At 39.4% G+C, this 14,864-nt stretch overlaps 2 protein-coding genes across 2 annotated transcripts; both read right to left on the minus strand.

Annotated features, from left to right (window-relative positions):
• Nucleotides 1–3,356: 3,356 nt before the first annotated feature.
• Nucleotides 3,357–3,932, minus strand: LOC115292708 (keratin-associated protein 13-1-like). Its single transcript, XM_029940741.1, has one exon. The coding sequence runs from the start codon at nucleotides 3,879–3,881 to the stop codon at nucleotides 3,357–3,359; it is 525 nt and encodes a 174-aa protein (XP_029796601.1). The 5' UTR covers nucleotides 3,882–3,932.
• A 4,606-nt stretch (nucleotides 3,933–8,538) lies between these two features.
• LOC115292711 (keratin-associated protein 13-1-like) lies at nucleotides 8,539–9,048 on the minus strand. The gene has a single exon (XM_029940743.1). It carries the CDS (start codon nucleotides 9,022–9,024, stop codon nucleotides 8,539–8,541), a length of 486 nt encoding a protein of 161 aa, XP_029796603.1. The 5' UTR covers nucleotides 9,025–9,048.
• Between the last annotated feature and the right edge of the window lie 5,816 nt (nucleotides 9,049–14,864).

Consider the following 14,864-nt stretch of genomic DNA (forward strand, 5'->3'; position numbering starts at 1 on the left):
GAGAGAGAGAGAGGAAATGTGAGCAGGGGAGGGGCAGAGACAGAGAGAGACACAGAATCCAAAGCAAACTCCAGGCTCTGAGTTGTTTGCACAGAGCCCAACATGGGCTCAGACCCACGATCCATGAGATTATGACTTGCGTTGAAGTCAGACTAAGCTACTGAGCCACCCAGGTGTCCCAAGTTTTGTGCATTTTCTAAGTCAGTCTTTTTCCTGTAATTTCCTCCAAAAATATAAAAATAGCCTTCTTTTATCATCTTTATTCTTCATTTTATTTTTCCTTTGAACAGTAAAATAACTGAGCATTAATTTCCAATGGGTTAACTATGTCAGATAAATTTGCCCTGAAATAAATACTAACAGAGACTTGGGAGACTGAAGGAAAATCATCTTAGGTGGAACCAACAAATTTTAAGAAAGAATAGAGAAACACTTTGCTAGTTGTATTCTTCAGGAAGCAGGCACTGAGACAGAGATAGAATAACAAAACATTTGTGAAAGGGTAGCACCTGCAAATAAACAAAGCCATTCTACCACCTTGTTCAGTCACTGACTGCCATGAGGAAAACGTGATCTTGGCTTAGAAGGGGAGGCAGAGCCCAGAGAAGCTAACAGAGAAAGCCTGTCAGCAGGCTTCACTAGTCATAGCCAGACAGCTATTCCTCTTGATTGGTCACTCCAGGGGTGTGATGTGAGTTCCAAGTCCGATCTGTACCTGTCACAGTCCACTGGTTATTGATTGGTCACTCCAGGGGTGTGATGTGAGTTCCAAGTCCGATCTGTACCTGTCACAGTCCACTGGTTACACCTTCAGGGTCAACTTGTCAGGAGAGAGATTCTTCATAGCTCTGGTAGGTGTCTATTCCTGAGAGGAAATATAAAAGGGCAAGGCCGTGGCATGAAACACAGTGCTTGTCAACTGCATTTGGTCTTGTGGCTGTAGGTGATGATCACCAGCGCCTGCCTTCACCATCCATTATAAATTTGCCCCACCCTCCATTGTCACCTCTGGTAGTCATGGTGGATTTCTTGGCACTGCTACCCAAGACTTGTTCTTAAGAAGTATGAACAATGAAAAATGTAACATTTTCTTGCTAGGGTCACTATTATGTCCACAATTGGACTAGAGGTTCTAAGAGCCATCCAAGTAGGTTAACTAAGCTTCACACATATTCCCTCTTCCCTCATTGTGTAACAGTAACCATAGAACCTTCTACTAATCAGGGTCATCTACCCAACTACCCTTTTATAGATGGATCACAACTTTTTTCTTCTTCTTCTTCTTTTTTTTTTTTTGTTTTTGTTTTTGCCTTTTTGTTGCCAACAATAAGGAGCCCAAAGTGCTCAGGCAGCAGCCATAGCTGTGGTTCAATGAAACCCTTGATGTGTTCCTTAAGAAGTCTGCCTTTGGGAACTGAGACTCCATCCTTGGAAATTCCAGCTGCAGAAATAGGAAGCACAAAGTTCTTAAATGAGACACTGGAAGTAATCATAGGTGGATATCTAGAGCTCAGTCTTTTGAAGGTATTGCCTCCATGCTAACACTTCAATTTTCCAGTCAGTATTCTAATCTAATGCACTATCAGGCAGGTAGCTTCAGGCCGCTGTGGGTACTGCTAAAGCTTGTGGATCTCTACTTAGACTGTCTCTACTGTGAAGTGGATTTCTTGATTGGTTGCTCCAGGGGAAGCAATCCCATGCTGGTAGATTAATTTATTCATTAATTTCTGAATAATGGTGCTGCTGAGGTAAGCATAAAAAGCAGACTCATACTCTGAATACATATCTACATGTTTGAGATATGAACACTGATCTTTCCAGGGAAAAGAGGACCATGTACAACTTTCAACCAAGTAGCCAGTTGGTCTCCTTGAGGACTAATATCATGCTGAAAGTTAGCATTTACTTCCACTGCTGAGATTGGACATTCAGGGGTGGCATTAATTAAATCAGCTTTGCAAGTAGACTCTGCTTATGTTGCTCAACCCATTCATAACCTCTTGGTCATTTTATTCACTTGTTCATCTTGCCAGCATTGTAGAGACTGCTGACAGAGCTAGGCTCACATCAGCTGACAGAGTCATTTTGTCTACTTGATTGTTTCTTCCATGGTAGATGCTTTCCAGTGGGAACCAGGAAGAAATACACATATCTTTACATGTTGTGTGCACCTGCATGTGTCTATCCCCATGTCTCTACACCAGATTTCTTTGTACCAACATTCTAATGTTCTCCTTTCCTGGTCCCTAACTAGTTGATCAAATCAAATGTCACCATCCAGGAATTTAGATGTATCCGATGTGTTTTTTCCTTTTGTCAACAAACATCAAGGTCCTGCATCCTTTGGAGGAAATATGCTCAATACTGCTCCAGAGATTATTATTCATATAAATTTTATCAATGCATAAAAAAGGATTCTAGGGGTGCCTGGGTGGCTCAGTGGTTAAGCGGCTGACTTCGGCTCAGGTCATGATCTCACACTCCATGGGTTTGAGCCCCACATCAGGCTCTGTACTGACAACTCAGAGCCTGGAGCCTGCTTCAGATTCTGTGTCTCCTGCTTTCTCTGCCCCTCCCCCACTCACTCTGTGTCTCATTCTTTCAAAATAAAGACATAAAAATATTTTTTAAAAAGGATTCTAGAAAAAAGGTTAAAAGAAAAAATAAATGTCTAAAGCCCCAAATAAATTAGCTCAAATTCACCAATCTATTAGGTTTCTAAAGTTTGCTCCCAGAGACATAGTAAAAATTAACTTATTAAATACCTCCCAAAAAGCAATAGCAAAAAGAAGGAGAAGGAAAAGAAGAAGAAGAAGAAGAAGAAGAAGAAGAAGAAGAAGAAGAAGAAGAAGAAGAAGAAGAAGAAGAAGAAGAGGAAGAAGAAAGGAAAAAAGGAAGGAAGGAAAGAAGGAAGAATGAAAGAAAGAAGGAAGGAAGGAAGGAAGGAAGAAAAGAAAAGAAAGGAAAAAACCATATTCAGTTAAAACTAACAATAAAATTAACAGAATATGTGGAAGATATTCAAAATGAATGAGTTTATTGCATCATGTTCATTTGGGTTTTCATCTCTTGTGAATAAAATCAAGAACAAGAATCCCATTATTTATTTAACATTAAGTTGTGTTTATTAGCATAATTGTCATTAATTGATCTTACAATTTATTTCATTAATTCCACTAATTCTATTAAATCATTCAATAAAATTAATAATTAAGTTCCGTATATGTTAGAGACAGTTTTATGGCCAGTGCTTTGCAGCTGGCAAAAAGGTTGACTGGAGAGTTTTTCCTGAAGATCACAAAAATGATCGACTCCCTGTTTAGGAATTAGACACATTCCTCTAAACCTCTAAACCTTTAACAAGTTGATGTATAGAATCCAGATCCGCAGGTTGGCCTGTAACATGATGACTGGTAGCTCCTGGAGGAGAAGTAGGTTGGGCGGCAGAATCTGGATCCATAGCTCAGGGAAGGGAAACCACAGACTCCATAACCCAGGGGTCTGAAGCCCTGGGAGCCACAGCCCAGGGACCAGCAGCTTCTGGATCCATAGCCCAGGGAACGGCAGCTCCTGGACCCAAAGCCCACACATCCAGGGTAAGCAGTCCAGCAGGGACTGCAGAGCGTGGAGGCCCTCGGGCGGGAGCAGGATGTCTGGCAGGGGCTGGACACCACGCAGGACTTTTGGCAGCTGGTGGGCTCACAGCAGGTCTCCTGGCAGCCGCTGTAGAGGGAGGAGCCCAGCTGGCAGGTGCTGGGAGAGCAGAGGGCAGTGCGGTAGACCAGGTTGTTGGGGTAGGAGGAGCCACAGGAGGACCGTGGGTAGCGCTGGTAGCCCCCAAGGGGATAGGAGAAGTTTCTAGAGCAGCAGCTATAGGACATGTTGGCAGAAGGTGTGAGTTCAATTGAGTTACGGGGAGAAGGTTCTGACTTTGAATGTCATCTCCTAGACTGGGGCATTTATATAGTCAGCCATGGGTGTGGCATGTTTTACAGTCACCGTTCCCACACTTGGAATCCTTCATTTTCATATGTGTAATTCAGTGATATTTTCTATAATTGCAGATGATTCCTTCCATCTCATATTTATGGGAGAATTTATTGTGTTGTTATAGCACCAAGCCAACAAACTATTCCAATATCAGAAATGCTATGACTATATGTCATTAATGCCAACAAATCATGACCGGGAAAGCCCCCACTCTTTTCCTTGGCTGAGACTCTTGGTGCCTTTGCTTGTACACTGGCTGGGGAATGCTTAGCTCAAAAGTCAGGGATTGAGATTAAGTCACTTTTTACCTTCCTCAGTGGAATAGAGGCACCTTACTTGTCACCAATGATTTTCTTTCTATAATGTATTCTATTCTCTAAAATTATTTCTTACATATTACATTATATTTTATATTACCTCTCAAATCCATTGGAAAGGGGAAAATAGGTAAAACAAATTGATTGAGAAATCTGATGGGTCACAGAGAGAAATCAGGATGAGTGTTTAAAGACAGAATGATTAAGCAAGACTAATTTGGAAAAAAAAATTCTCAGTGGATACCAATTTGTACACGTGTGAAGAAACACAAAGTGTCAAATACTCTTCAGGTGAAGGACGGTAATGAGGGGCACGATTAGTCTTTCCATCTGTGTGTAATTCCAATAAAAACGGTTCTGTATCAATATAGTTTATGGCTTTTCATGTACGTTTTCCCTTTGTCACCTGTAGTTACAATGTGTCCAATAACCCAGCTCTCCTAGAACAACTCTTACTACATGATACCTTCTGGCCATTTTATCTTTAGATTCTTATTTTACAATTATCTCCATTGTCAAAACAATTTTTACCTACTTCAGTTTTTTTTAAGATTATTTTACCTTTGTAAAATATCCATATATTTTCTTTTTCTTTTAATTTTCTTTTAATGTTTATTTATTTTTGAGAGACAGAGAGACAGAGAGTGAGCAGGAGAGGGGCAGAGAGAGGGAGACATAGAATCTGAAGCAGGCTCCAGGCTCTGAGCTGTCAGCACAGAGCCTGGCTCAGGGCTCAAACTCATGACTCAAACTCTCAAGATCATGACCTGAGCTGAAACCAGACGCTTAACCTACTGAGCCACCCAGGCGCCCCTATGATATGTTTTAGTGCTGGAAAGGTAGTGACATACTCTTCACGCATTTGATTGAAAATTCTACATTCCTCCTTCAATTTTGAAACAAATACTCACTAGTCAAGTATTCTAGTTTTAAAGTTTTCTTTCCTCAGAAATTTCCTACTTCCCTTTTACTATCTGTTTAGAATTCAGCCATCAATTGTACTGTTAATTTTTGAAGGTAACTTGCATTTTCTTTCCCTTTTGGGGGCTTTAAACTTTTCTCTTCTTTTCAGCTCATCAGTTTTGACTCTGATGCGTTCTCTTTATTTGTTGGTTTGAATATGTTTTCAGAACAATCTCTAATTGTCTCTCCAGCTGTATCTAATTTCTCTTTAATCCATTCAACAATTCTGCATTTAACTTACTGCACTTTTCAATTTTAGAATTTTTACTTGGTTATTTTAATATGTTTCTGTCTTAAAATTTTAAATTTATTTTTTATTTTCTAAAGTGACTTCTACTGCATGATCCATATTTTGGATTTAGTCATTTCTTAACTTCTTAAAGCCTGGTAAATTTCCCAAGGGTATCAGATGATCTCTATCTATGTCATCTATCTTTATCATCTATATATTCATTCATATCTACTATAAAAGTATATCTATAATTATATCTATACCTACAAAAATATACCTGAATTTACATTTATATCTATATCTGTCTATGTAAAGAAATCATTGAAGGTTATCTCTATACCCTGCTAACCTAATCAAACATTGAAATGATTTGAAACTGAGCTTTAACATATAGGAAGGGGTAAATATTTTAAGCTAACTTAGTCCTTAGGTTTTATTCAGAGTCTCAGAAAATTTTGGTCAAAATCATTAGAAATTTCTGACCTTCAGTTTTGGTTACTTGAGCTCATGAGTCACATTAGCCTCTCATTTGGATTCAGCAATATTCCTAGTCTGAAAGTAGTGACAAATTCTGTGACTTTCTTATTGTTGTTGAAACCTCCCTGATATTTGGTAATTTCTGAAAATTTCACATATATTTTCTTTATCTAGATTTTTTAGACAAAAGATACTAGTTCTGTATATATATATATATATACACACACATATATACTTTCATTTGTAAGTGTATCAATTTGTATTTTATTCCCCCTTAGGAATAAATTGAAGATTCCTAATTAATCCTTGGGTACAAGATTTATCTTATAAAATATGAAAGAATGATTAGAATTATTGATAAATAGAAGTAAGTGTTCGATCACAAAACCATTTTAATGATTTGAATGGAAGAGGGTGGAAACAAGAATTATTGTAGTTTAAAATGTAATACCTCTAGGGGCGCCTGGGTGGCTCAGTCCAACTTCTGCTCACGTCATGATCTCACAGTATGTAGGTTTGAACTCCGTGTTGGGCTCTGTGCTGACAGCTCGGAGCCTGGAGCCTGCTTCAGATTCTGTGTCTCCCTCTCTCTCTGCCCCTCCCCCACTTACCCTCTGTCTCTGTCTCTCAAAATAAAAATAAAGACATAAAATAAATGTAATACCTCTAAAAATTAAATAAAATGTAATACCTCTAAATGATGGAGTGACCTTTTCTCATCAACTAACTTTTTTCAAAACTTTAAAGGTTTATTTATTTTTGAGAGAGACAGAGAGAGAGAGAGAGGGGATCCAAAGCAGGCTTCAAGCTCTGAGCCGTCAGCACAGGACCTGATATGGGACTCCAAGCCACGAACTGTGAGATCATGACCTGAGAAGAAGTTGGACACTTAGCCGACTGAGCCACCCAAGCGCTCCATTCACCAACTATTTTTAACCATATATTCCATTGGCACACCTTATAAATATCCCCTTTGTAAGTTAACTGAATTTTCAATAATGTCTTTTTTAAATTTTTTAATGTTTAATTATTTTTGAGGGAGAGTAAGACAGAACATGAGCAGGGGAGGGGCAGAGAGAGAGGGAGACACTGAATCCAAAGCATGTTCCAGGCTCTGAGCTGTCAGCACAGACCCTGACGCAAGGCTGGAACTCATGAACCATGAGATCATGACCTGAGCTGAAGTCAGACACTTAACCAACCGAGCCACCCAGGTGCCCCTCAATAATTTCTTGAATATAAAAATAATTTTCAGTCTGGAGAGCCTGGGTGGCTTAATCGGTCAAACATCTGATTCTTCATTTCAGCCCGTCATGTGGCTCCATTATCTTACTTTTATCATAACAAATTTATAAAGACTATCTTTCTCTAAGGGCTTTTGTACAGCCTAAAGAAATAAGGCTTGGAGATATTTACTGAACATATTTTAACTCTTTTTGTTCTCAGTTTTAGGTTCCTTATCAAATTCTATCAACGGATTTTGCTATTCCAGGACATGCTTTGCCTAAACAAACAAAAAAACAAACAAAACAAACAAAAAACAAAACAAAACAAAAAACTGGAGAATAATATCCTGAAAATAAAAAAGTAATCTTTCCTCAACTCTTTTGGTGAGATATGCATTAAATCACTATCCTTATGGTATCAAATGCTTATTACCTTTGAGTTTGAAATGTGAGGAAAAAACAAGGTGGAAATCATCCTTATGATTTTAGATTCTTCACTCAGATGTTATGGAATCAGTCGTTACACATATGTAGATAAGATCATATTGAGAACTCATCAGTGAGATTGCAGGTGCTTATGACCTTTACCAAGAAATGGTGGGTAACTTCAAGCAAAGGTACTTAAAATTCAGACATGATCATTTTAATCTGTGTTCTATTCAATTTTTCATTCATGTATAAGCCTCATCATATAATTCTAAATATTATTTTTGTTCTCTGCATTCCTTATATGACTATCATCTAGTCTGCTACCTTACACCCATTGTCCTTCCCATATCTTGTGAGGGAATCAATTTAATTCCTGAATCTGAGATTTCCATTCTCAAAAGTTTTAAACAATAGTCTTTCAGTACATGTAGTTTGAGTAAGAAAAATATCTGAGGTCCCTCAAAGTTAGTTCAAATCCCCAATTTCTCAAGATTTCAAAATTTATTTCCAGGCGCATATAGATATTTTCATAATATCTTTTTTATATATCACAACCAAAAACCTAGCCAATAAAAAACTAACAACAATAAACACAGTTGAATATCAGAACCAATAAATTTATTAGATTACAATGATTAGGTTTTTCATACAAGTTTGGAAAAAAAATCCAATAACATGAATCTTATCTCCAGTGGAGATTTTAGACCTTATTTTCAGGTAGTACATTAATTGGAGAATTTTTCAAATAAATTCTGTCAGCTAGTATTTGGGGCCAGAGACAAGGTGAGAATTTGATAATCAAAGAGTAAGAAGTGAATTCTTCCTGTAAGTGATGAAGATGATAAAGATTATGAGTAGAGGCATTGGTGATATGAACAACAAGATTAGAAATTTAATAAGGTGATCAATAGAAGCCCGATCTACACATTGGTCTATAACAAGAAGACTGGAAGGTCCTAGAAGTCAAGAAGGATGGGTGACAGAACTGAGATCCGTAGCTCAAAGAAGGGAAACTTTGGACTCTGCAAGCCGTGGGTCTGAAGCTACTGGATCCACAGCCCAGTGGGTAGCAGCTCCTGGATCCAAAACCCAGAGACCCAGAGAAAGTTGTCTGGCAGGGACTGCAGAGCGTGGAGGCCCTCGGGCGGGAGCAGGATGTCTGGCAGGGGCTGGACACCGCGCAGGACGTCTGGCAGCTGGTGGGCTCACAGCAAGTCTCCTGGCAGCCGCTGTAGAGGGAGGAGCCCAGCTGGCAGGTGCTGGGAGAGCAGAGGTCAGTGCGGTAGACCAGGTTGCTGGGAGAAGAAGAGCCACAGGTGGAGCTTGGGAAGCACTGGTAGCCCCCAAGGGGATGGGAGGAGAAGTTTCCAGAGCAGCAGCTGTAGGACATATTGGCAGGAGATGTGAGCTCAGCTGAGTGACGGAAGATTCTGTGCTTGAATATTACTCCTCAAGTGAGGCTTTGTATGCTCTTAGCGATGGGTGTGGCACCTTACAGCATCATAATTTCCAGATTTGGAGTCCCTCATTTGCATACATGTAACTCAGTAATCCTCTTTGTAATTGGAGTTAACTCTCTTCATCTTATATTTATGGGCACACTCATTTTATAGCTCTATGTCAGTGAATTACATCCATGTCACAAATGCTATGACAGTATGTAATTGATGCCTACTCCATCATGGCCAGGGAAGCCCCTCTTATTTTTCTGGTCATGACTACTTGTACATGTGCTCAGATTTGGCTGAGGAATGCTTTCTTCGAAAGCATTTCTTCACGGGGATTATACGGCAGTAATGTCCCTTTTGTGTCAGTGTCTGAGCAGCAGAAATCTGGTCTTGATGAAGAACCTTTTAAAGATTGCCCCTACATCAAGCCATTTATTCACACTCTTTAATATAATCTTGCATCTAGTACTTACTATTAGTAATGCTTACTTTGTCCAGTTTAGAGGGTTCTAAGAAAAGGAAGCCAAAGAAATTGAAAGAGATGATTAGAAGTGGGCATAATTCTGAACAAATATGTTGTAAAAATTTAGTGTTTAGAAAAATGAAATCAAATCTAAAGCTAGAAGAGACCAATATGGACACATGTGAAGAAAACCAAACTATTGACATGAGGTGAGGAAACAAGAGATAGTGGTAGAAAGAGTAATAGGACTGTTGGGATTTTCTCTCCCACTGGACAACTTGTGGATATTCTACTTCTTAGTTTCATCATATAAAATTATTTCAAAATGAACTTAATTCATGGCCTTTGTATAATACATGTACATGTGCAAAACTTCCTGAGGTCTACCCTCCCACAACTCTTGAAAGTTTGAATGTTTTCTGAGTATTTCCAAAGTCATGGCAGATTCTGTTTTTCTCCTTGCTTTTGGTACATGATTCTGTCCCTGCTTTCTTACTAGATGGGACCCTGGTTTGCAGATCTTGAAGTTTATAATTTGGGGGGACCTCTTTAAGAAAATGAATACAACATTATGAATATAATTGTAGATAAAAATATGAGAGCTAATGTAGAATAAAAATAATATTAACAAATACAAACTTACAGATGACAATAAAACACAACTATCACAAAATCAAGACAATAACATGATATTATAATCATCACTATCATCTATAACATTTCCTCTATATTCATTGGCTGCATAGCCTTTGGTCACATTCACATATGACAATGATTTTGTCAACAACATTTTCTGTAGAAAGAATAGAATGTAATTCATTTTTTTCTTCCAAAATTATGTATCAAAAAATACATAAATTATTTTTGATGACAGAAAAGTTCCTTTCAACATTGCTATTTATTATAATGCTGCATCTGTAACATCCTGTGTTGTTTCATCTCAGTTGATGCTTCAATCTTGGGATTAAGCTTATCTCAGCCTGATGTCCCTGTGTTACCTCCTCCCCATCCCAGTCTGCTGGCCCTGGAGGCTGCTGACTTGTGTGGATCCTCAATTTTAGTGATCATCTATTAGGTAGCAGAGTAGTGTCTTGCTTCTCATCCTTCTTGAACTCAAAAGTCCCTGAAGTTCTTTTATTTCTTTTAAATTTATTTATTTGTTTTGAAAGAGGGAAAGAGGGAGGGGTTAGAAAGACAGAGAGAGAGAGAGAGAGAGAGAGAGAGGGAGAAAGAGAGAATCCCAAGAAGGCTTCATGTTGTTAGCTCAGAACCTGACACAGGACTCAACCCCACAAATCATGAGATCATTACCTAAGCTGAAATCAAGAATCAGATGTTTAGTGGACTGAGTCACCCAGGTGCCCCAAAACTCCCTGAAGTCCAGAGGTTCACCAGGTTGATTCCAGGAGCCAAAGATAGTGGAGGCAGCCTTCTGGATCCACCTACAGCCCCCAGAACTACTACAAGGGCAGATGATTGACTCCCAGGCTATGTCAGCACAGATGGAGCAGTGGGTTTCCCTTTCCCCAAATCTCCCTGGAGGAGTACAATGGAGCCTTGGAAAAGGTCAGACAAAGGAACCCTGAAGATGATCCTCATAGTCAAGCTTCATTAGGTTAAATATGTCTCTGTCTAACTTGCTCGATCCAAGATACTCAAACATGTGCTGGTGATATTCCATCTGAGATATCAAGAACCCACATGGAGTGCCCAGGTCTCTCTTCAATCTACCTTCCATGAAAACATCTCTGTCCAGAGTTCCAACCTAACTCTCAATAATTGCATTGTTGTGATTTGTTGTTGCTTTTGTTATTTGTCTCTGGTCCTCTTTAACTCCAAGTATTTTTTTAAAAGGAAAATATCTGATACATATATCTCATTCTTTGAGTATATCGCTGTTTCCTGCCAATATCAAGATCAATGAACTGATGCAACAGACACCAAAAGTCAAATATGTGGCATCAGGCTCTCAGAAAGTACAGTGCTGTGGCTTATGGCATTGAATTGGAACTCTGTTTAATAAAAATTATTATACAATTTTACTGTATATGCTTCAGTGAACAACTTTCCTTATATAAAAGTAGGTTTCATTGCAATTTTACAAAAAGAAACACTCTACAGAATTCTATAAGTCCAAGGAAAGGTGAAGTGGTACATTCCCATCAAACAGGTACTTTTAAAATGTTTACCTTACAATCTTTTACATTTCTATTTTTTTTTCTTAAAAGCTGCTAGCTACTGAACCCAGAGTCCTAGCCTACATAAAGCTGTGATCACCATGCCTTTCTCAAATTCTGCTTTTCAAAGAACTTCTTGAAAATGGTTGTCTTATCACAAGTAAGAGAGACTCTTTGCTCACTGGAGATAGGGCAATTGTTAATCAAAGTCACAAAAACGGTAAAAATTTGTCTACAGTGACACAACCCTATACAGTGGACTGTCCTCATGGGCACACAAGGATGCCCTTCTCTTCCCTATACACCTGACCCTCCTCACATCCAGGTGGTAGTGTTGATACCAGTTGAAATAACAGATCACAAACTCTCAGGTCCTCTTCCAAATCCAGTCCACACAAGTTTGTTCATCACACATGTGTAGATCCCCACAGGCTTTTTACCAAACTCCATATTAGCCGCCAATATTTAAAAATCAAAAGAAATCACACAAACTATGGGTATCTGAAATCTTCTAAACATTCTGGAAATCTGGTTATGCTGGGCTGCCTTGCTTGCACCTGCCTGGAATGGAGCTGCTCCATTCAGAGATGTGCTTCCCCAAATTCCCTACGACTTCAGCTACTCCTCTTTATTTTACAGCTCTGGGGCCAAATTCCAGTTGCCATTAGTCATCAATCCTGGGCTATTATTTTGTTGTGTTAGTTAATACCGCTCACAAATGGGAGAATGAGAGGTAAATTGAGAGACTTTGGGTTTTCAGATGTTTTGTGAAACCACACTCGCTGTGTACTTGAAGGATAGGTTTCCATGTTTAATAGGAAAATATTATGTGTCTATGTCGGTGAATTGGAACATAGAACATCAGTCATCAAGCAAATCACAGGTCAAACAGACCACCTCACTCGTTTAAATAATTGACATGCCGGCAGATCTTGATATGGTCTTTATATACCAGGCAACAACTTAAGTCAGTGGTGTCTTAATTCTGAAGATGCAACAGAATTAACAAAGGGTCATTTTAGACATACAAAGCAAACAGAAACTAAACAAATTTATTTATTTAATTACTTACCTACATATTTGTTTGTTTCTTTGTTTGTTTATAATTTTGGGGAGACCACAGGCAGGGAAAGTGGGGGACAAGGGGTCCAAAGCAGGCTCTGTGCTAACGGGCTGACAGCAGTGAGCTCAATGTGGGGCTCAAACTCACAAACCTTGGGATCATGATCTGAGTTGAAGTCAGATGTTCAACCAACTGAGCCACCCAGGTGCCCCTGAAAATAAAAAATTTTAAAAACCAAATGATTGAACACCTCAGGCCATTCCACGTGTGATTCTGATGTACCACTGTGGTTAGAGTAAAGGGTTAACAAAATTAAATTAATTTAATTAAAGGGTTAACATCTAGCCAGGGGGCCCACAGGAGATGCTCCTAGCTGTGTGACATCACACTACATGCCTGACAACTGTAACCACCTCTGTACAAGGATTGTCTTTCCAAGAATATAAAGTACAACATTACAAAGGGAGAAAAGGAAATCTATTTTCTGCTTATAATGTCATAATTCTATTGTAATGGGCAGTTCCTGCTAATAATATGCTGCACCCTCTCTTCTTGCTACTGTGCAGATATAATGGCTGTTATGAATGCTGTTGTTTGGAAATGTTGAAGATGGATTTAGTTGCACTAATATCCATCCTGCAAGATGCAGCACCCTAGGGTTTGAACAAAGGCTGCATGTCACTACCCAATGACATTGTGCAGATGGCCTCATGATGAGTAGTAATGACTCGCTATAAATACAGGAGAGAAGAATAGCAATTTTGACAGACTGTGATAGCTAAAGTGGAAGGCAGAATAAAAAGGGCTTTTGCACTAGAAATCAGATGTTAAATGTATGGGTGGAATCAACACGGTCTGTGGAACATAGGAGGCACTCCAAAGACATATGTTGATTGAATGAAAAGAGAAATTGTCTTAATGTTTTAAATGTCTTAAGTGAAATAAATCATGTAAGAGTGTTACATAAATATTAACCTTTTTTGTTTGTTCTTTCTTTGATTGGCCAGCTTAGTGAAGGTTGACTATTTGTATCTATGAAACATAGAAGCTTTTCTACTCAGAGGTCATGGTTCACTGAGAACCACAGTATTGAAGTTTCCCAGCTGCTAACAAAAAGTCTTGACCCAGGGGAAAGGGGTGAGATGAGGAGAAAGAGTAAAGACTAGCAGATTGTGTGTGTGTGTGTGTGTGTGTGTGTGTGTGTGTGTGTTTGTATTATGTGAACAACTTCCTCTCCTGCTATTTTGTGGAGGTCTGGCCTCTTCCTGATGCTGGGGTGTCACCATCTCTGGCTTCATTTCCTTCTCTCCCAAGTCTTTGCTAACTGAAGGCACAGGAGTGGCATACAGAAGGCAATTCCATATCTGCTCTGCATTTATTCATCTAACCTCTTGAAGGTAATATAGGATTGGGTGAGTTCTCTGTTCATGAATTTCCTTCATTTCCAGTGTGGGGGTGGGAGGGGAGGGTACATGAGCAGGCACGGGTCATGGCATGGGGAGGAGAGCAGGAACAAGAAAGGTAAAGAGGAAAAAATTATGCCAGGACACTTGTGGATTTTCCAAGACTTCAAAGTAGAGGGTACTTGAGGTTTCTTAATCCCCTAGGCTGGTTTATCCTTATTATTAGGCAGGAGCCCTAGACAGGAAGACAGCTTGATTTTCTCCAGAGGGGGCCTTGTTTAATACCACTTCGTTGGCTGACTGTGCCGTGGTGGCTGGCTGGAGGCACAGACGTAGCAGAGGTCATGGCTTCCCCATGTTTGTTGCAGGCAACTGGGCAGAGTGGCAATATCTGGGATACCTTGAACCCAGGGTCTTGTTTTGCTGTCTGCTTACTAGTGGAGAACACTCCTTACCTCCACTTCCTCATTTTCCCATTTCAGTGCTTAAATTCTATGATGCCAAAATTTGGTTCTGGTGTCCAGAGACTAATTCCTTTGCAAGTCTTGCCCCATTCAACGTGGACTCAGATTTCAATGGGAGGGGTTAAGGGCTGTAAAACATAGTTTTGCCCATTTATTCCTCAGTCGGTATTAGACACGGTTTCCTTCTTTCTTCCTGGCTACCTTTCTTGCAC

The sequence above is a fragment of the Suricata suricatta genome, chromosome 5 (assembly GCF_006229205.1).
Source record: "Suricata suricatta isolate VVHF042 chromosome 5, meerkat_22Aug2017_6uvM2_HiC, whole genome shotgun sequence".
NCBI classification, from domain to species: Eukaryota; Metazoa; Chordata; class Mammalia; order Carnivora; family Herpestidae; genus Suricata; species Suricata suricatta.